The sequence below is a fragment of the Lissotriton helveticus genome, chromosome 6 (assembly GCF_964261635.1).
Source record: "Lissotriton helveticus chromosome 6, aLisHel1.1, whole genome shotgun sequence".
In the NCBI taxonomy this organism is placed as follows: Eukaryota; Metazoa; Chordata; class Amphibia; order Caudata; family Salamandridae; genus Lissotriton; species Lissotriton helveticus.
Window position 1 is genome coordinate 411,121,299 of NC_136067.1, and position 23,958 is coordinate 411,145,256.

A 23,958-nucleotide genomic window follows, 5' to 3' on the forward strand; every position below is an offset into this window, starting at 1 on the left:
GTGCTCAGACTTGTATGTTAAAGAATCCACCCAAGCTCCCATATTGTGTTAGCAAGTGAGTGAAACCAGACCCCCCCTTTTCTCACCTAGCAACAGGGATATTCTACTTCAAAGAATGAACAGAGGGTGTTCTGAGACAGCAGTAATCTGCTATGAGCTGTTTAAGCTGTGTTTTGTAGGGATTGTGCACTCATTTTTTGGTTAGGACAGTGAGTAAAGTTGTATACAAACAGTATTGTTAGAGGACAAGCTTTATTAGGCCCTTACATGCAGAAGTCTAAAGTGTGGATTGCGTCTGTCTGTCTCTCAGAGGATTCTGAATGGAGGAACAGTTTCCTAGCCCCCCAGGGCCCACAAAACTAAGCCTGCTGATTGACTCCCCAGCTCTCAGGCAACCCGAGCTCTCCTGTCACACCTGCCCATGGTCCTTAAGGGTTTGCTGGGTAAACCCCAAAACAATCACCTCCATTTTGTGAACTGAAGTGTCCCTGTGCTCCAAATTGCAGTGAACCAAAGACCAGGAGGTGGTAAGGAGGCAGACTAGTGCTGTCTCTTTCCTAAAATTTTAAAAGTGATTTTCCCTACCCATGATGGCATCATTTTTTAACTGTTTTTGCTGGTAGTTACAGTTTTAAAATTGTAGTTTCAACCTGCCCCTGATTGCATAATTTCTCACCTGTTTTGTGTTTACATTTGTGGTTTTTGCTTGCCCATGAATATTTTAATTTAACCTGTTGAATTGTGGGATTTGTAGTCCAAAAATCTGTAGTTTTTCCCTCTCATTGCACATGACTATCTGTTTTTCACTCCTAATTCTCCCTGGCTCTGTGCTCAAACCTGTATGTTAAGCATTCCACCCCAGCTCCCATGTTATCTTAGCAAGTGAGTGAAACCTGACCTCCCCATTCCACCCCCCCAGCAACAGGAATATTCTACATAAGAGAGTGAACAGAGGGTGCTCTGAGACAGCAGTAATCTGCTATGAGCTGTTTAAGCTATGTTTTGTACGGATTGTGCACTCGTTTTTTGGTTAGGAGAGTGAGTAAACTTTTATACAAACAGTATTTTTAAAGTCTAAAGTGTGGCTTGAGCCTGTCTATCTCCTCGGAAATTGTGAATAGAGGAGCAGCTTCCAACTCCCTGGCGAGCAAACCTTGACTGAGATTGCAGGGACCTTATATTGTCTGCTACTGGATGGTAAACGTGTGCACTGATTGGTGGCTACATCTGGTATTTCTATTAGATTAGTGTTAGTGTTCTCATGGTTGGTTATTTGAGGGTTCTGATTGGTTCCTGGGTCAGTGATTCTATTGATGTACGGCTTAGGGTTAGCGATCTGATTGGTGAATAGGTTTAGGGTTTCAGTTTGGTTTCTGGGGCTGGGCTTTTTATTGGATGTAGGGATTAGTGTTTCCTGAGTGATTGGTTGTGTAGTCTAAGGTTGGGACTAGGGCTAGGGTTAGGCTTTGTATTGGATATAGGGCTCAGGGTTTCGTGTGCGATTGGTTGCTGAGTCTAGGGTTGGGACTGGGCCCAAGGTTATGTTTTCTATGGGCGATAGGGTTTAGGGTATCCTCTATAATTGACTGCTGGGAACAGGGATGGGACTAGGGTTTGGGTAAGGCTTTCTACGGGACATAGGGTTTAGGGTTTTGTGTCTGATTGAGTGCTTTGGCTGTAAGGTCTTGGTCTCCTATTTCTCCCAATGCTTAGGGTTAGTGTTGTGATTGGATGGGGTTAGCGCTAGGGTTTCCATTGGCTAAAGAGGTCGCCTGACGACTAGGGCTATAAAAGGCCAACGCTTAGGACATCCCAGCCTGGGCATCGAGGCTAAGGGCAGAGAGTACAAGGGTGACTGCCTGCTTGATCCTGTTCTAGACTGGTCGGGACTAGGGCCAGAAATGCTGCCCATTTTTCCATTCATCAGCACACACCCAGCCCCATTCACGACCAGAGTAACACATTCACGTCAAATATACTCCAGTCATGTACTACAAACTAACTCCATACACAACGCAATATCTCAGCACACACTAGTAAACCACACAAACCATGCCTATATACCCTTCTATACCAGCTACCACACGTTTCAACTGTCACCTACGAACAGTACACAACTCTATCCGAAACCACTAACCAATCTACTCATCACTAACAGAACCCTATTCCACGCCATACTTAACTACAACCCATTCAGACACACACTCCCTACTTTGATTACCTCTAACAGACACCCTTTTATCACTAACAAACCTATACTCAGCCTTCAATCATTTGCCAACCAACACCCGCCTCTTCTTTCTACCAAAATAACACAACCGCACAACACATACACTCCACAGCACCACATATTTTATCTCTTGCAGCAATCAGGTCTAAAACAAACACTCTTAACTCTGCTTCATCCCCTCCTACACACAGCATACACTCTACTCACATCACCACCCCCCTTCTCCATGTAACTTCCACTCGCAAACAATAGCATACAAACAAATCAGTCTCATAAAACAAATACACCAGCACCTCTTTTCACTACTCCTCAAAAAACAAAAAATATACCACAAACCAGCACAACAAAATCTCTCAAGTGCAACACTTTAAAATACTTACTGTCACAAAATACAAACATACACGCACCTTTCAAACTACTCAAACAAACAAACTCAAATGCCAAGCTTTCTCTTTTCCACCACACCTAACACACATATAACAACACAGGCCCTCTCTTCCAACTGCCTGTCACCCATTGGACAATTTAGAAACTTAATTTAACAAGAGTCCGATCACACTTTATCACGTGGGAAGACGAATGGGGGGCCAAAACACCATCAACCAGGTTCACAGCAGAGCGTTCGGGCAAGAAATGACAATTTTTTTAAATATATATTTTTTTATTGAGCGTAGGGTACACACATAGGGGTCGATTAGGATCGCGGACGGAAACGTGTACCATCCGCCGCGGAAGGTGGCAAGATACTCCGGACCTGTCCGCGGAAAATCCGCTACAGCAATTAGGATAAAATATGCTAAAAACGCCGATCGCGGCGTACGGAGCACACCAATCCCCGTCCGCGGCGGTCGGAGTACACCTGAGTCCGCGGCAGGCGGACGGAACAGAAAGAACACCGACCGCCGCGTACGCACATGACCGCAAATACATCCACTTCCCCCGCGATACCTGCGCAGTGTCCGTGTCCGCAATTAGGATAACTCCGCAAGTACCCCGGTAGTCACCGCCATCCACGTCCGCAGCGGTACCAATGCACCGAGAATCCATGCTCCACAGCGGAACGCCAACACAAACAACATCCCTACTGTCAAACCAATGCCATACATTGCGACGGAAGTTATCACCAAACACACGAAAATGAACGACCACCCACCGAAAACATCCAAACCAATCACAACACACAATAATCCACCGCCAAGCACCACACAATGCACACCTGGCAACACACCCACCTAGCACCTGACTGCCAATAACCATTCAGACACGGCCAAGACACACACCATAAAATAACTCCCACCCACTCCACAAATCCTCTGCATCACTGCATAGCTGCTAGCAGGATACACAACTTAACTGACAGCAAAGACATATATCATTCACATAACCCACACCCAAACACACCCACCACACAAAGACCCACCACACCATTCCTACACACCACACACCTGCACCTTCCCATTCACGCAAACCCACACCCCGAGCACCACACACCATGGCACCAAAAAAAAAAAAAAAATTCACTGACACCGAGTTAAAGGTTATGGTAGATGAGATAATCCGTGTCGAACCCCACTTATTCGGGGCCCTAGTGCAGCAGACCCACATAGCCAGGAAAAACAGCATGTGGGACCGGATAGTCACCAGGGTGAATGCCTCCGGGAGCGTCCCGAGGACGAAGCAGGATATACAGAGGCGGTGGCATGATCTCAAGACCCGAGTGAAATCCATTCGAGCCAAGAACTATCTCCGGGCAAATCACACAGGCGGTGGAAACCCCCCGGAGCCCTTACCCTACACCGAGTGGGAGGACAAGGTGATGACCATCATCTACCCTGAGACCCTTGATGGACTTGCTGAGGGAGAAGAGGCTCGTAAGTACAAACCAAGCACCATGACCACAACTACATGGTGTGCCTCACACAACTGTGAAGACACATCTCCCAGACCCCAACCCATGCATGCAGTCCACATACTCACCAACGTCGAAATCACTCCAACAGGCCCCCATGTCCATAGGGATGGCGGTGGTGGTGGTGGGTGGTGGGTGTGAGGGGACGGAACTACAACTCCCAACAGGCCCCCATGTCCATAGGGATGGCGGTGGTGGTGGTGGGTGGTGGGTGTGAGGGGACGGAACTACAACTCCCAACAGGCCCCCATGTTCATAGGGATGGCGGTGGTGGTGGTGGGTGTGGGTGTGAGGGGACGAAACTACAACTCCCAACAGGCCCCCATGTCCATAGGGATGGCGGTGGTGGTGGTGGGTGGTGGGTGTGAGGGGACGGAACTACAACTCCCAACAGGCCCCCATGTCCATAGGGATGGCGGTGGTGGTGGTGGGTGGGGTGAGTACCAGTGCAGACAGAATCGGCAACAAAATGAAAACAACCTGTCAAGTCCACATTACTCATCCTCACATTATCGTTTTGCAGGTCATCCTAATCTGACAGCTGGAACCAACACCCGCCCTCCAGACTCGCCACACACAGAAGTCTCAGGGGACGATTGGGCAGCCACCTCCGGGGCAGAAGATGATCCCGGCACAAGCAGGCAGCCAGGGCCATCTGGCTCCCAGGTCACACCTGCACCAACGACTACGGCCTCTGCCATTGTCACAACACCGACCACTGTGACCTGCACAGCCACCACCAGCACCACCTCCACCACCACCCCTACTACCACCACTCCTGCCCCTGCCACCCTGCCCAACCCACCGGCCAACGCCGTGCCAGCGCCATCCCAGCCACGCAGGGAGAGTGTGAGGCAAGGCAGAGATGCAAGGCCAGATCCGGCAGGCAGGAGCATAGGCCAAAGACGACATGAGGATACCAACACACACAATGCTGTGCAACAGTCATTGGAAGCACTGGCCAGGGTGGAGGAAAGCTATCAAAGTGGTCAGGCACAGGCAGACCGGGCCCACCAGGACTTTGTTGACAACACTGCTATGTTGGGGGCCATTGAGAGGCGGCTTGGCCAACTAGTGGACATTTTTACCATGACAACCAACATGCGGATGCCATGTACATCCGCCAACACCACCCTCCCCACAACCCCACAAACAACGCCACCGCCACCGCCACCGCCACCTGCGGCGGATGTGGTACCTGATGCGCCAGCGCACCCAGCTGACTCCGTACCATCACAAAGACGGAGGGGCCGTCCGAGGCTGGAAGTGGGCGAGAGCAGTGTGGAAGCAGCTGGCACACGCTCCAAGAGGAACCGAAAATGACTATAACAGTACCTGAGCATGCCATTCACCCTGCCAACTATCCGGTCCCACCTGCTACAGGCCTGCTGCACTAGGCAGACACCACCCTATGTGGTGTCAGCACGGACATTTCATCTGCCATAACCTTCTACTCTCACTCCCCCACCCCTTCACTCATTTGTAAATATGCACCTACACCCATGCACAATTTGTAAATAAATGCCACTTACTCACTAAATCATGTGTTGCCTCCATGTTTATTCACATGAATGCATCAGAAACAGATGTTACTAGGTACAGGTATCCAACTGGTACAGAATCATGGCGCTGCGGGAGTGACCTAGGGAAAATAGAAACCGCAAAGACACGTCAGGAAACATGATCACACTCATCAGAACACACTGCAGTGCAACATTGAACAACCCACACGCATCACAACCAATGTTCCCTCTAATTTTTTTCATCTGTGTGCGGCAGTGGAGGGTCTCTGTGCGCTGCAACCATGGCTATGTGCGCCAGGAACCAAACCGCGCGTGTCTGCGGCGCCAAATGGCACTCCAAAATTTTTCTTTAAAAAGCGAAAAGATAGTGCATTTTCACACATACAGCGCCACAATAAGGGTCTTAAGGGCAGTTTGCAATATTGGATAAGCACGCCATGACATGAACTGGTTACACTGGCAAGTACACTTCAAGTTTAGAAAAGCACAAGACTTCAATGATGGTACCATCATTAGATTTTAATAAATATTCTTAACTGGAGCACAGTTCATTGGGTGGGGAAATGCTGCGAGCCTATACAATATCACATATACACAAGAAGGTAGAGGGCTGTTCAGACACGTCAAGTGGCGTCACTAGATGGGTGACAGGGTTGCTTCTCACGGCGATCCTTGCCATTTTTCCAGTGCTGATAAACTCGGTCTAGGTCAACTTTCCCGTTCAGGAGGTAGGCCTTTGTCCTCATCAGCATGTCCAAATGCTTCTGCTCTAGTCTATTCCTCAATTTGCTCTTGATAGTATTCATGAGGCTGAATCCTCGTTCACAGTCTGCACTAGATGCTTGAAATGTTGCGCAGACATCAACAAGCTGAGACACGACACTATACTGAGCAGCATTGCGTACAGTGAAAGTCACCATATCTTGAAAGGTGGTAAATAACCCACCCTTAACATGTTCTGCCACCACATATTTATAGTCTCTGTACTGTCGAACAACATCTTCTGGTGTTTCACAATCACCCAGGACCAAGACATTTTTATACTTTTCAACAAGTCTTTCAATATTCTCAGTCCCAAAATCAAAATGCGATTGTGTGGCTATTGCCTGGATCTCAAAACTTGCCCATTCTTTTAGCTCACCTTCAGGGAACCTTTTTTGCATGTGCTCACAAAGAAGGGAAACAAAAGACAAAATAGGCCCACTGTCAAACTCTTGTCTATCCTTGTACAAAACCATCAGCTCTCTTACATTGCTGCTCCAAAAGACAGTGTCCCCCAAATACTGTTGCTTAATTTGGCCAATCTTCGCTCTTGCATACTGTACGGCTTCAACAGTAGTTAAAGAACTTTTTTGGAATAGTTTGCACAAAGATGCAAATTCACCCAGAATGTCATTAAGTACTGCAAGGGAAATATGGTAGTTGGAGTCCGATAGCTTTTTATAACAATATTTAGCAATTGGATCATTCTTCTCAACTTTCTCATGCTCAAAGTACTTAAGAACAGTTTCGTAATTACGAATTAGTGCACCAACAGCAAAATGCCTTGAAAGCCACCGGACTTCATTCAGTGGTCGAAAAGAGACAACTTCACATTCAGTGACCGAAGCAATTTCATCCAGCTTGGACTTCCTTGCAGGAGATCTGGAGAACACAGTGTAGACAGTCCTCAATAATGTCTCCATCTCTTTAATCATTGGAACCCTCTTCCAGGCATCATCAACTCCCAAATCTTCTCGATGGGCGACACAATGCTGCTCAACTAGATGAGGAATGGATTGTTTAAGGCGAGTAGCAACACCATTATTCTTCCCCAGCATCACAGATGCACCATAAGATGTGAACATGACCATTTTCATGAGGTCCAGTTCATTGGCAGTGTAGAATTCTTTCACGGCAGTAGTGATAGCCTCAGCATTACAGCTAGTCAGCTTCACTAAGCCCCCAAACTGCGTTTTATGCTCAGTTGATGTTACAGGTCGGAACTTGAAATACAGGATGAGCATTTTTGAAACAGAATTATCTGTGCTCTCATCAATTATCAAGGTGTGATACAAAGCTTGCCGAAGTTCTGTCATAGCTTCACAGTGTATCACGCTATTGATGGCCTCAAGGAACTCAAAGGCATAGTTCTTGCTCCTCCAGCTGTCTGGTATCTTCACATACAAAGCTAAGTGGTCATGGATGTCTTGTACAGATAACATTGAAGTGTTCATCTTGACTGCCAGCAACACGTTGTTGATGTGAATCTTTATCTCCTCAGGCATAGATCTTTAGCGTTCAACTACTTCCATTCTATTTGCTTTGTCTGTGGCAGTTTCTGTCAGCATTGCCCGTACTCCAAAACCAAACCTCGCAGCAGCACTTCTGTTTCTCAATATCACCATGGCAGACTCGTGTACTTTGCTAAGTAGATGGCGTTTCATGTAGTCCAGTTTCCAGCCATCACTCCATTTCTTCCCTGTGGAAAAGTCCCCAACAATCTTGGCTTCGGCACATGCTTTGCAAATCAAGCCCACATCCGGACTGTATTGAAATAGTTCCCCGAGTTGCATGCGGACCTTGCTTCGTGACTTCTGTGTCTCAGCCTCCACAATTTCCTTCATCCACTCTTCCTTGAATACAAGGCAACATTTCTTCCTTTGTGGTGAAGCACTGCACTCTCCCGAAGTTACAGCTTTGCGCTTGAACATTTCCGTACCCGCCGGTTTGAGCCTGCTGTCCCACAAAGCCTGCAAAATAAGGAAACATGGCTTACGGTGACGCCTAGCTCATGAATGCAAACTGTTATACTACAATGTTCAAGATGCACCAGTTTAACTCAACCCAACAATTACCTCTTCTGCCTGCACTCACGTGCGCCTCTTTAAATGTATGGGGTTCTTGCTGTGAAACCTGCAACAGAAGAAAACATCGGTAAGTATATATGGTACTACAATGTTCAAGACGCACCACTGTTTAACTCAACCCAACAATTACCTCTTCTGCCTGCACTCACGTGCGCCTCTTTAAATGTATGGGGTTCTTGCTGTGAAACCTGCAACAGAAGAAAACATCGGTAAGTATATATGGTACTACAATGTTCAAGACGCACCACTGTTTAACTCAACCCAACAATTACCTCTTCTGCCTACACTCACGTGCGCCTCTTTAAATGTATGGGGTTCTTGCTGTGAAACCTGCAACAGAAGAAAACATCGGTAAGTATATATGGTACTACAATGTTCAAGACGCACCACAGTTTAACTCAACCCAACAATTACCTCTTCTGCCTGCACTCACGTGCGCCTCTTTAAATGTTTGGGGTTCTTGCTGTGAAACCTGCAACAGAAGAAAACATCGGTAAGTATATATGGTAATACAATGTTCAAGACACACCACAGTTTAACTCAACCCAACAATTACCTCTTCTGCCTGCACTCACGTCTGCCTGTGCAATTGTCTTTGTAGTACGGTCTCACGAACCTGCAAAAGAAAAAAGGGTGCAGATTGTGAATCTATTTACCCAGCAACCCCCAACCCAAAGAGGAACGTAAACAGAATTACCTTGTCTTTGTGGTACTCGCACCTGACCACTGTAATCCAAATACCGTACAGACTGGAAACCTACAAGTCAGCAAACGCCTGAAGAATTACAAACTGTGAATGGGACCGGTCAAGAGGCCCAAGACAAAAAATGACCAAATAATTACCTGGGATTTCAGCCTAGGACAAACAGGGGTGTGCCCATGTGTTCCATTATTAGCATCCATTATCTTAAACTGGTCTATAAATGTGAATCCCAGGGGAAAGCGGCATTACAGAAGGTGTAGCACAAAATACAAACTGCAAATGGTTGAGGTGGGTGAACAAGGTAACCCACAGGATGGCTGAGAAGCACACAATCCATCAAAGACAAGTACAAAGGAGACCACAGACGGAGGTCAGTGGGATCTCAGAGCTGAGGCAGCAGGGCCTTGTGGAAGCAAGACATGTGGAGAGGAGGCCTCAGACTTGAGGCTGCAGTCAAACAGAGGACAGTGTGTCCTCAGGGCTGAAGCAACAGAGCCTCGTGGGAGTATAATGAATATGGAGGAGTCCTCAGGCAGAGGTCAGTGGGTTCTCAAACCTGAGGCTGCATTCAGATGACAGTGTGACTTCAGAGTAGAGGAGAGGGAGACAATAAATTAACAGGAAGGGTTGAGCTAGAAGGGAGTCAAGAGTGGGCTCTAACAGCCTGTGCACAAGCTGAGTCTGAAAAATATTTGGTATATAAGTCAAGCAACAAACATGTTAGAATAGGATTACAATACGTGCTGCTCAACCATAACATCCAAAACTTCTTCTACCAGGTCATTTGCAATAAATGCTAGGGGAGCAAAATGTGCAAATGTGCATCTGTACACTGTGAGGATCTGGGGGGGGGCATAATGCCCTCTTTCTGAGTCTTTAACGAGCTCCGTGGAGGCTGCCTTTTTACACTAAAACTAATGCAGGTGATAACAGGTGTAAAACGGTTTTAGTGCATAACTGCCAAGGTTTCAGATTGCTATGTGTGACATTTCCACAATGTCAGTTAATTATGAGTGACATTTCAATGAATATGAGTGACTCTTTCACGCAAGTAAAATCAAGCATTGAAGACGAGGGAAACAAATTAATATCAGAAATTACACCCAGTTCAGCAACAAGAAAGTCTAGGATCTCAAAATTGCATCAAAGCACCAGAAACGGAAGGGCACCAACCAAAGACAAACTGCATGACGGCTCTTAATCACAGACATCCACTCCCCACCCTCCCCCCTCCCTGAATAAAACCAAGCTCTTAAGTCCATGGAAAAAGCTCAATATCAGGAAGTATGCCCTTAAAACAATACCTCGCTTTGAAAGACTTTCAAGCTGCTGCAAAACCCCTGAAATGTAAAGTCACAAACCTAGTGCCCCTTTCCAAAAAGACGGTTACAGGAAGGGGATCCAAGAGGAGCCATTTTATAATTCAGGCTAGCAACAGGCTTGTCTTTTAAAATTCCATATTGCACACAGATAAACATCAATCATGGTAATTAAGAAATATGTGAACTGTAAGTAGTCAAAGTGTGATTTTTAAGGGGCCATTTCTCCCTTTTCCGTTTTCATGCTGCTTTACAAAAATGGTATTTTTTGGCAGGCATTTACAACGTGATCTGTGTGAATTAACCTTGCTGTTGCTGAAAGTAATTGTAATGGACCGGCAGCACTGGTGGCCCGCTTGCACAATTAATAACATGTAGATCACATTTTCAAGAAAAGATAACTCACTGAGGCGCAACACTTACTTTCTAAGGCAACTCAAGGAACAGTAATTTTACCGATCGCACATCGCCACTGACGCAACAACTCTCACCACAGCAAACACAGTCCGGGCAGGATAGGGAGTATGGCTCAACAGCAGCTGCACAAGAGGGGCTGGTCTGCTGCTGAGAAACAATCCCAGAGGCCGTGGCGGTCCGTGCGGGATTCAGCTGACCCAACCAGCTATATGTCTGACAGACTGATTAAAATAATAAAATAACAATGGCACAACTCAGTCGGTGTGAGCACCGCGCCGCTGCAACTCCATTTACTCAGCGCCGGGTAAGGGCTTACATTAAATGGGAAGCAGATTTGCAGGTGCTAAAACTGCTATTTTACCAGCAGGGAACAGCCGATAACCTTTTGTTCTGTGGATTGCACGCTGTGGTTATGTCGCTAAACTGGAGGCACCACACACTATCCACAAGTGTTTCGCCCTTGGATATTACTACAATAGACTTAATCAGGGCTGAGGTTAACAGGGGTTCCCAAACTTATATACAGTGTTCAAACACCCTTGGGTACATGGACTCAGAAGGATATCTCTAGCCCTTCAGCAGAATAAAGAATGCAAGAAGATTGAGTACAAAGGAAAAGATTGACTGGTGTCAGAGTGCTCGAGATTTCTTTTCATGTTCTTGGACCTATTCCCCATTAGAGAAGATTTGGTGGCTTTTCGTCATCTTTGAATACCCATTTTCATGTTCGGAACCAACTGTACTAATATCTTTGACATTCTGTGATACACTGACAGTGTGTGCGTGTGCACGGCAAGAAACCCAGCCGCCATTTCTTCCGACCTACATAGCAGACATGTTCACCGAGGGCTCGCTCCCTAAAGTCAACAATCAGGCAAATTGTCCTCCACCCGTCGGGCCGGAGTAGATGTGAGAATTGATGGAGAGAAAGCCCATGCAGTCTTTTATAGAGAAGACTATGGCGCGAGACGGTGATAGAGATGCCCTGGATTTGCCCGATCATTCCTGGTTAGTCACATCTGTTCGGCCAATTTCACTACGTTGAAAGCACTCCTCCAAACGACTACCCATTAATTGCCAAGCGACTTCTCCCGCTCCCACACTACCATAACCCCCACAATAACCACCGATTCCTCCCGCCTCCCGCCTCTCGCTTCCCGCCTCCCGCCTTCCGCCTCCCACCACCCGCCTCCCGCCATGGTAAATTCATTCTCCTCCCGCTCCTTACCTGCAACTTCTCACGCCCGCACCGCCGCCAACCGCCGCCACCACTGGAAATGTGCTGCATGTCATGTTCGCGCCGCTCGCTTTTTAAAAGCGGCGGGCGGCGCGAATCTCTTGCGACGGCCTGTGTGCGCGCTCCACGATAGGTGGTGCGCGCTGACGTCAGAGAAGGTGTGCGCGCGCGCGCGGCCTAGAGGGAACAGTGATCACAACAGTAATGGATGAGACGACACACATCATGGAGACGTGCATTGGCCAAAAATTAACACATACACACATGCATGCATCACATTGCAGAACACAGAGATGAAGCACACCACAATGCCACAACACCAGTACACATTCACAGGGCATACCCAAGCAGCACAAGAGGAGCACACTCACAATCAAGGGAAGTAGCGATCAATGATCTGGCGCCTCTGGTCCACACCTTCCTCCTCACCACTATCCTCATCAGTTGACATGGGTGGGTCGGGAGGGCGAGGAACTTGCAGTTCATCAGGGTCCAAGAGCAGTTCAATGTTATTGCGCACAGCCAGGTTGTGGAGCATGCAGCACGCTATCACGATCTTGCATACTTTGCCTGGTGAGTAAGGCAGGGCCCCTCCAGTCTTATCCAGGCACCGAAACCTAGACTTGAGCAGGCCAAATGTTTGTTCTACTACTCGACGTGTCCTACCATGGGCATCATTGTATCTCATTTCTCCAGCTGTAGTGGGATTGCGTATGGGACTGAGCAGCCAAGGCCTGTTTGGGTAAGCCGAGTCGCCTGTGTTGGTGGAAGAGAGAGAGAGAGAAACATCACAACCTGCATTGTGGGGCACACCATGCCACACAGATATCACTCCTGTCACCACAGCATACTCACCAACAAGCCACGCTTGTGCCGGACGCAGATTAGCCATCAGTTGGGGGACAATGCTGCTCCGCATGATGTGGGCGTCATGTGCAGAGCCAGGTAATCTTGCACACACATGTGAGATGATGTTGTCGGCCTGGCACACCACCTGCACGTTGAGGGAATGGAAGTGTTTCCGATTCCTATACACCTGCTCACGTGCCCGTGGTGCAATGATAGCGATATGCGTGCCATCAATGGAACCCACAACGTGTGGTATACGACCCAGTGCATAGAAGTCAGCTTTGACCGCTGCCAACTCCGCCGCCTGAGGGAAATGTATATAGTCATGCTTGTACAGCATCATGGCTGTCAGTACATCCCGGAGTACCGTGCTGAACATGGCCTGTGACATTCCCCCGGCATGTCCAACTGTGTACTGGAATGTGCCTGTTGCAAAGAAATGGAGTGCCGACATCACCTTTTGCGTGGGTGTCATGAAACCCGGATAGGTTCTTCGCGGCAGCAGGTGAGGAGACAATAGGGTCACAAGGTCCAACAATCGACGGCGATCCAGCCTGAATTTCCGGATCACCTCCTCGTCCACCATATCCTCCAGCACAGTGTATGGGCGATGGACATTTGGAGCCCTCCTGTGTGGGAGTAGATGGAATGGAAGTCAATTCACATACAACGCATGTGTGTGCAACTCACTCACATGTCAACGCCCTCTACCAACATGTAGTATCCAGTGTATGATTGTCATATGTGTGACTTCTCTGATTGTCAGGACAACATGGATTGACGTAGCAACAATGTGCATCCACTAGCAACATGATGTTTAGCAACATGTGCAATGCACAGTGTCTCACCTCAACATTACTGCCAACCAGACATGTCACATGACCCACATGTGTAGGCCCAACATCACATGCACACATGCAAGTACATGCACACATACTAAAATAAACACCCCCCCCCATTTCATGATGCACCAATGGCAACACCAATAATGGTGGCCATACGGACATCACATGCATGGGGACACAATAGGCAACACACATGTACAGTACACAACAGAACCCCCACCATAGTCATCATCTGACACATACCACTCACTGACAACTGATTCACAGGTGCCCATACATACGGGATCTACTGTGTAGATGTGAGGTACGACAAACTTGTGTAGGGTACTACCCGATGTGGACATGCAGACGTGATGGACACTTGTGGCTCACCGATGGCCATGGTATGGACACACATGGGATAGAGCATGACATGTGTAGCCACGCAATCACGCACACAACCGTCAGCAGGCAGCTGCAGACAATGGTACAAGGTGCATCATCAGCGAAGATTCAAACATTGACCCCGCCATGGCGGTGCACTGCTTCCGCTGTTTACGTCTGGGCATACGCGGCCCGCCTTCGACATTCACATTGTCTGCACGTGCACAGACCGTCACGCTCACACACCGGCAAGTGCATGTGCAAGGTTCCGGGACGGATGGTCGATTTGCAACAATGTTGTATCACTGGCGCCAACATGGTGGGGCACGTGTTCGGCGGGGGACGTGCAGGCCAACACATCCATTAGCTGATGTCAATGCACATGGCAGGTCATGCCCCCCCTTACAGTGACATTGCATCATCCAGCCTTCACCGGCCGGCCAGCCGGCCCTGCCCTGCCCAGGACCGCCGTGCCGGCCATGCCAACCACCGCCGTTGCACGGCCCTTCCACTACCGCCATGCCAGGCCCTGCCCAGGACCGCCGTGCCGGCCATGCCAACCACCGCCGTTGCACGGCCCGCCAGGGAACGCCGGTAGTGGAAGGGCCGTGCAACGGCGGTGGTTGGCATAGCCGACACGGCGGTCCTGACCAGGGCAGGGCCGGCCGGCCTGCCGGTGAAGGCTGGATGATGCAATGTCACTGTAAGGGGGGGCATGACCTGCCATGTGCATTGACATCAGCTAATGGATGTGTTGGCCTGCACGTCCCCCGCCGAACACGTGCCCCGCCATGTTGGCGCCAGTGATACAACATTGTTGCAAATCGACCATCCGTCCCGGAACCTTGCACATGCACTTGCCGGTGTGTGAGCGTGACGGTCTGTGCACGTGCAGACAATGTGAATGTCGAAGGCGGGCCGCGTGTGCCTAATAGAATGTACCTATGCTGTGCAGCGCAACACCAGGGCCAGTCATTGGCCCATTTCCAAACACGCTTCTAGGGCTGACCAATGGCTGTCGCCGTATGCCACTGACATGGCCACAGGGCCCTATAAATGTGTCATGTGCAATACCACACATTCCACGATGACCACCAACTGCTGCCTGTGACCATCACCTCCAACTGCTGCTGCGGAGCTGACCACCGACTGCTGCCTGTGACCATCACCTCCAACTGCTGCTGCGGAGCTGACCACCGACTGCTGCCTGTGACCATCACCTCCAGCTGCTGCTGCGGAGCTGACCACCGACTGCCGCTCTAGTGCCCTACTCCGTGACCTTGCCATGTCGAGAGTCAAAGAGATCCGGTCTCGTCCCTTCACCGCCGCGGAGCTGGATGTCCTCATGGACGGTGTGCTCCGCAACTACGGACGCCTGTACGGCGCACCCGGACAGGTGGTAAGTGCAGTGGGGAACAAGTTGGTGTGCATGAGGTGTACCATGACACCTGGGCTCTGGGATCTTGGTGGTGTGATGTGGGACCAACACATGATTCGCAATGTGCATGGCTGCTGAGAGTAACGTGTTGCCCCAATCTGTGTGACTGGCCAACTGTCCACTAACTTGCACCCTTTTGTCTCCCATCATGGTAGGTCAAGCTGCACCTTCGCAAGGACGTGTGGAGGAGCATTGCACTGTGGAAAATTAGTACGGTTTGGTAAACATTATCTGCGCCATCTTGCCTTTTTCCCCGGATGCCACACTTTTTGTCGTGTGCACCCGCCATTTTAGGTGCCTCGATCAGAACCACCCTCTGCACGCCACTGGCCCCCAGCATAGCCCTTCGCCCTCGCAAAGCCCGCACACTGACAACCCCCACACTCGCATGCCTTGGGTCATAAACCCCCCTTCAACGCAGCTCTGCCTCAGAACCCCATCCTGTTCCCAGCGCGACACCTCCCTTCATTCTTTTCATGGTCCCAGGCCCTTTGATACCAACCCCTCCCCCTTTTTTTTCCTGTGTGCCCGTTTGTCTTCCTCTTTCCCAGGCCGACACCTAGCTCTGCCGATACTGTTTATTGCCCCTCCCCGTACAGTAGAAAGCTTCCCTCATCAAAGGACCCCCGAGTTGATCAAAGCCCCCACCCTATGAGATCCGATCAAACCCCCCACATTCCGTGAATCGGCGGAATGTCCAGCTGCGCGATAATCATCACCTGTTGTGACCGGGGCGGGGACTTCAACTGTAAATGTGTGTGGGAACGGGCCTGTAGGGGAGATTCAGAGGATGTCCTTTCATACTTCAAAGCATTACAAGACTGTGTTACCTGCAATAAAATTCATTTAACTGTGTATAAGAGGCCAGGCCTCAGAGATGCGGTTAGAGCACCTCGTGACGATACTGGCTGTCTGAACTGATGTGTTCTCCTCCGGAGAGAATAAACCTTGTTTCCTGCCTTCCAGTCTCCAGCGCCTGCCTCTTCATTGGTTAATATTTTGTGGGTTAAAGAGGCGATACCGCCGGGCAAATATTGATTGTCCATTGACCTTAGCTTTAACAATTGGCGCCCAACGTGGGGCCCATCAGTGACTCGTGGATCCAGTGGGAGAGGTCCTGACGACAGAGTGAACGACTGCAACGATCGGGAGAGCTCTTGCCCAATAGACCCTCGTCTGGCAGCCGATCATCCGAACTTCACTGGCTCCGAACAGACCTCTCTCGAGTGATCTACGGTCCTGACTGGGAACCATCAGGAGTGCCGCGAGGAATACGAGGAAAGGAGGACGATCGGGCGCTGGATTCGGAAGATAAGAAACTGTCCATACGGTCCGGGTAAGGTCGTGTAGACACGACGAATTGCGAAATAGTTGTTTAATTGTTCAGAAAATACTAGTATTACTCTTTGTTGACCTATTTGGAGATTCACTGTCTGCAAACGGAGAAACAGTAGGCTCTTTCTCTTTGCAAACAGTGAAGGATAAGTAACGCAGCCAGCGTGCCTATCTTTCTCCCCCACTGATTGATTATTTATTCACGAATTGTTTTCGGGAGATTCCCTCTCCCACACTGATTAACTGTTTTTTTGACCCCTAGCTACTGTTCGCGGATTGTTTTCTGGAGATTCTCTGTCTACAAACAGGAAAGAACAGGTTCCCCTTTGCAGATAGTGAAAGGGTAGAGGACGCAGACCTTTGCGGATCTACTTATTCTTCCCACTGGTCGTTTATTTATTGTTTTGATATTGGTTCATGAGGTATTCACTGCCTGCAAACAACGTAGAATAGAAATATTCTGTCTAGTCTTTGCACGCAGTGATAAGATAGGCAGTGCTGACTTTTTGTCCTCTTCGCGAGCCGTCATGTCTGTCTTCTCCCCACTGGTCGATAGTTGGTTCAGCCCGGACCGTTTATTAGAGGTGGATCATCTAGCTCCGCTGGAAGGCACCCCTAATAAAGACATGTTCATAAACTATGGATTAGTTACCATAGCCTATAGTAAACTGTGGCACAGGTATACCAAAGAAAATCAAGAGAAACAGTGGCCACTGATAGGATCCTTCGATCTTGATAAAATAGAAACGTTAGAAATAGCCCTTCGTAATAATAAGACAACGCCTATTATGCTCGACAGTCTCGGTATGTGGCGCAAAGAAGCAATGCAAAGAGACGAGGACAGAGTAGGTAAAGGAATATATCGACAGGACAACCCCAGGACACAACGACCCGAAAGTAATCCCCCGACACTGCGCACAGGGCGACCAGACTTAGGGCAAAACCAATGTGCTTTTTGTAAATATGTTGGGCACTGGAAAGCCCAATGTCCGACTCTACTGAACGAGAGTAGGAGCAGAGGGCCGACAGGAATAACAGGCCGGCAGAAAGGGAAAAGGTGCGAGACAAAGATGAATCAGACCGACATGGACAGGTCAGATAGAACCACCACGTTCGATTATGCCCGATGGCACAGATTTCGCCAGGCCGATTTTAGCGACATGTTCGAGTCCTCATAGATCAAACAACGCTAAGACGGGAAACCCAGTCTAGCTCTAAATTAACCACGACAAACCCCGAATAAAGCAAAAAGAATAATGTACACACGTGATCAAGCATTCTTACGTTTAGCCAAGTAGGGAAAAGTTTAGGGTATTTCGAGGTAAGGGTTACACGAGTATCCTCCGCCGAGAGGACTAGGGATATTGCCAAATATTTGAAAACCTCCTACCTCCTTTTCCGCATCCTTATAGGCATATAACTAAAAGCTGCCCCATTGCTCTCCAATTGACACCAACGGTTTGTCTCAGCCTGGAAACGTACTTGCTAAAGTGACTCAAAAAAAAAAAAAAAAAAAAAACCTCTGTGAACATTAGCCCGACTAGGTTAGTTCATGACCAGTTGCCAAAGGCGTAAGTGCGTACAATCAAAGCCACCAGAAAAAGGCAGCCAACGAATAAAAAGACAAGAAACAGGTAAAAAGAACTCAGAACAATAAGTATGCGCAGCATACAGAAAAAGATAATTATGGCCAATAACTGTTTTATGTTTGTCTTGGGTCTTTGTATATAATACTTGTACTGTCTCCCCGTCTGAGTTTGTGTGTACGTGATGCATGAATCTACGTCATCCCTCTGCCTGTGTTTCCGTGTTACTTAACTTCTGTTATCAGAAGCTTTAGCATGAAACAACCTGGAAAGAAAGGAATGGGAAAACGAAATCAGTAGGCCACTGATGAACATGAACTTTTATTTAACATAACGAGCAAGAAACAATAACAATACGTAATAATAACACCTATTAATGCCCTAACAACAGGAAACGTTAGAAACAAGAACGGTAAACTGTAGAAAATGAAAGTCAGCAGAACATCCCCCCCCCACTCTGGAAACTTCCAAGGTGGGGCAGGGTTGCGGCTACGCCCAGCCGGCAGCAACCCATATAAGGCGGGTCCTGCTGCCAACAGTCGGCCAGGAAATCGTAACATAGGGTGGAGCCGGAGGAGAGACAGGGGCCAGCGGGACCCAGCCAGGGGATCGCCTTGACCACACTGGAGAGTTGTAAGGGGGGGAATGTCTATGTCCTCGACCCTCCTCCCTCTCTCTCCCAGTCCGGCCGCGTTGGCACGTGATAGTTGCAGATAGTCCCGCCACATGCTCCCCCGGTCCGGCCACCAATGGCCGGGGACTGGGGCCAACTGGATCCGGCTGCAGCCGATGAGCCAAGGAACCCGTTCATGGGGCCAGAGAAAGGGGCGTCCGGCCGACATCCACCGGAAGCCCGGCCCAGAGACGGACGGGACATTTTTTTCCTTTTCTCCTTCGTAATGGCAGCGACAACACGCCAGGCGCCACTTCTTTCTTTTCTCCTCCGTAATGGCAGCAGCAACACGCCAGGCGCCACTTCTTTCTTGAATAATGGCTGCGACAACTCTGGGGGGGGGGATGTCTTGTACATACCTCCGCGAAAATTAGTCCAGGTCGGGCTGGGAGGGAGAGGCGACGCGGACGAGCCTCTCCCACCTCCACGGATAGGAGGCTTCCCAGCCCCAGTCCGGCCATCACAAATACCTCTGCAGAAATGTGTCCAGGTTGGGCTGGGAGGGAGAGGCGACGCGGACGAGCCTCTCCCACCTCCACGGGTAGGAGGCTTCCCAGCCCCCGGCCCGGCACCAAAATCCTCCAGCTGGACGGTGCCGATACTTGCGCAGCACCGAACATGCAACGGTGCCGATACTTGCGCAGCACCGAACATGCAACGGTGCCGATACTTGCGCAGCACCGAACATGCAACGGCTGCGCCAATACTCGCACAGCACCGAACATGCACCGCAGGTGGCCATACTTCCGCAGCACTGGACATGGGACTTGAGGAACACGGGATGTGGAGTGGCCATCATGCATGCCCATGAAAGAGAGCAGCGTGGGGTACACCGGGAGAGGGAGACGGCGCGAACGAGTCTCCCTCGCCCCCCCAGGTGGGGGCGCCACAGCTGCACCCTAGCCGAATGTCCTGCTCCTACAACACAGAGTTCCTTTTCTTTCACTCCAAAAGGTCTCCTCCACTCTTGCAGACTCGACGAAGGGCGGCTGCTGCAGGCCTCAAAATGGCGTCTGGGCCCCCTGGAAGGCGGGTCTAGGCCGCTAGAGTAACTTTGACCAGCAATATAACTCGGGCGCTTGTCCACCGGGGCACGAGCCCCCACCTCCGACAGCATCCCCACAGCCTTGAAGATTCTACAAAAGTCCCAGGAGCCCTCGGCCCCTGCCGGCTCCCGGTGAGGAACGACTGCCTTGGTCGCTAACGAAAATAACCACGACATAGCCACCCCTTCTGTTAGCACGAGTGTTTGAACTGCCGAAGAGGACTCTGGTCCAACCGCCGGTTATGGGAAACATTTTATCTCTGATGCTACTTCCGGACTAACCCGGCCCCGCCCAAAATGGCGCCTGAATCAATGAGAACTTGCGAACGCCTCGTGGTGTTTTTTTTAGCTAAAAAGACTCGATGTTCTGAAATATGTATATGATCCTTTGTACACTTGACGAAAAAGAGGGAGGGTTCACTCGACGAACATGTAAAAGGGTCCCGTGAAAAGTGTTTTTTTCAAATGTACAATTTATTATGATGTTTATTGTAGCCGATACATAACCTCGCTTACGACACACACCCACGGTATACATATAGGAAATTTGATTGCAACTAGTCCAACTGTACTGCCAACTATGAAATGAATGCCCCTTGATCCCTCAACTATCGATAGACATTTTAGTCCCCTGCAAATGAATGAATAAGCCTTTTTAATATTTTTAATATTCCCAATACTGCAAAATAACCCCCCTACTGTACGCACTTTAGCCATTGCCGTGCCCGGCCAAATACGATTGCACTGTCATATCTACATGCTGAACGATTGTGCAAATAAAGGTTTTCCGAACTATGAAATGGGTATTGCATGCTTTTTTTTTTTTAAATGTGGGGTCAGCGGGAGAGTTTTTTGTGCACCCTGCTTTGTTCTCTTTTTAAGGTTATTAGAAGATGGTTGCTCAGCTCCAGAGGGAGGATCGAATCTAAGACACGATACTCTGCCTCCAAGTATGCGACTGGCTCTGGAACTAACGCATGGAGAAGGACCTCGACTTCTGAGGACGGGTAACGTGAAGCGGTGTAAATGATAGAACGTTATGAAGGTACGACACTCAAAGGTACTAGGGAACAGAGTTGGCCGAAGAGCTGGTATGCCTTAGACCATCACAGCATTGGAAAAGATTTAAGGGCCCCGATAGCTAGATACATCTACCAACTAGATACCCCGCACTAAGAGCCCCTGATTTTTAACGTTTCCCTACACGCGACCTATAAGGACACACTGCCCCTTTTCCCCCCCCCTGGCTTCAGAAACCAAGACCCCAGGGATTCTATCCCGAGGAGACAAGACGAGTATGAGGTAAGTAAAGAACTTTCGTGCCCATGCATTTGAAATGCGCGAATGTTGTCCCCCTCCCTTCCCCTCTTTTCCTCCCCCTACAGGTTACACTGGAGATCACGACTGAGGTATGGTGAAGATCTGAAGCCCCGCCATGTCTGATACACGAAGCGGACTAACGTTGCCAGATGGCACCTAAGCACACCCACAAACTGCTCTTGTAACGAAAGAGCTAATAAGTTGTATAATATGATAAAACACGGTCACCCCTAATCCGTGTTGCGTGAATGGGCACGTGTCACGTATGTCTGAAAACACGGTCACCCCTAATCCGTGCTGTGCGAATGGACACGTGTCACGTATGTCTGAAACTATGAGAACATGTTTTTGTGCGACTGAGGCGCTGACTTGACTGGTCGGCGGACCAAGAGTGCGAGAAGTGCGATACAATGGTGTCTTTTACTCAATGCATGCCCCCTCTACCCTACCTAATGCTCGTCCGTCCCAAACTGCATGTTTTCGAAATTCTAACACGGACCCGTAATGTCTTATGTTGTGTAATGCGCTGAATAGCCTATCTTAATACACGGCCACCCCCCATGTCACACGTGTACTATTTAGCCTATTGTTGCACATCTCTCTCTCTCTCTCTCTCTCTCTCTCTCTCTCTCTCTCTCTCTCTCTCTCTCTCTCCCCTCCACACTCTCACTCTTCCGAACGACTAGCACCAAAATTGGCAAACCGCCACCCCTAGTGCACCCCCCAATTGGCTCCAAATACCGCAAGTATTTGCACAAAATTTGTCTTAAATATAATCACCCTGATGCCGTGTCACTACCTCTCCTTTCTGCTAAATATTGATGAAACCTAGAATTGGCCAAACGGGAAAGGACAGGTTAGACGACTAAGGTACCCTAATCTGGCCCGTAATAAGGGAACTACATGTCAGTGGCTTCTATAAAAAAATTGCCTCAGGATAATGCGACCTTCCCCATCCCGAATTGTCGCAATCCCCGAACAGTAAAAAGTGATCGAAACATCCCCGTCTTCCCAGAACCCCCTCAGTTTTGTATCAGCTGCCCCGGATGAGAGTTTTAAAAATGTCCCTCACCCCCTGTTGTAGGAAACAAGTCGACTTACAACTAACACGGGCCAGCCGTTGTTCCTAGAAATGATCTGTTGGTGAGCAAGCTACGGAGTTTTAGAATTCGAGAAATGTCACTGAACGCTTACCAACTGAACTGTGGCCTTCTGCTAAATAACGCCCTTATGACACAAAGCAAGATGATAGTCCCTAACCACAGTTTGCTATGTCCCTAGTTGTTTCCATAAGACCCCGTTTTTTTTTTAATAAAGTAATAAGGTTGTAAGAGGCTATGTAGGAACTAGACTGATGTTTGCGAAGTTAAAGATTAGGCCGAAATGAAGAAATCGTTGCAATTAACCCTGTTGAAAGTAAAATGTTTAGCTGAAAGGTAGGATGCATTTATAGGATGGAAAAATGTTTAGCCTATGTTCGTCCCTCAGAAAGATACCCATCAGACCATGGTGATAGCACGTTGCACTTTTTTTTGAAAAATATAAAGTCCTGGAGAACGGTATAGCTTTGTAAGGCACGTACTAGGAAGGTGGGTCTCTGTCAGAAGATCTGACGTAACTGTAATACACAAAATACGATGAATAGGCACCAGATTTCGTACCACGACAATGAATGTAACGCCAACAAGCACCAAAGAAATAGTTACGAAGGAAAGTTATAGGAAATCCAACGAGCCCATCATCAATTATTTATATGATGGTTGTGAACCCCAATGTAACGGATGTTTCTCATTTGCGTGGAGCTGGGAGAGAAATAGACTTATGTGATTACCTTCCTCTGCCAATTCTCTAAAGACTGTCTTTTCAAACTCATTTAAGGGTACCGCTGTCGGAGGAAAGAGAGACCGGATGTGGGAGCACGTGGCCTGACTACAGATCGTGGAACATCTGCGACATTGGCCAAGGCGAGACCGCGACAGAAAGGAGTTGCAGGACGAGGCACTGTTTCCGACAAAATGAGAGGAAAGGGCTGACCTGATGTCCCTGCTCAATGTTCAACGTGTGCCGAAAAGTCCCCGCTCTCTGAATTCGGTCATGAGCCCGCCTACCCGAAATTTTCCGTCCCCCTGGTCTGTTCCCGATTTGGCCCTGCTCCATCCCCCCTTTTTTTCTCCGACCTACCCTATGGACTACTTACACACACTCTTCTTCCACCTGAACTTTTTTACAATCGACTCCAAAGGACACAGGGCGAAAAGGACCTTCTTGACCAGGAAAGCGAGGAAAAGATCATGCCCTGCAACGCGGAGCTCAGAAG

General features: G+C 48.9%; 1 protein-coding gene across 1 annotated transcript in view; it reads right to left on the reverse strand.

The window, feature by feature from the left end:
- Positions 1-6,220: 6,220 nt before the first annotated feature.
- LOC144762332 (zinc finger protein 862-like) overlaps positions 6,221-23,958 on the reverse strand; it is a 55,481-nt gene continuing 37,743 nt past the window's right edge. Inside the window, 1 exon segment of the mRNA XM_078647495.1 lies at positions 6,221-8,394. Coding sequence (XP_078503621.1) covers positions 6,286-8,394 — 2,109 coding nt within the window. The 3' untranslated portion in view covers positions 6,221-6,285.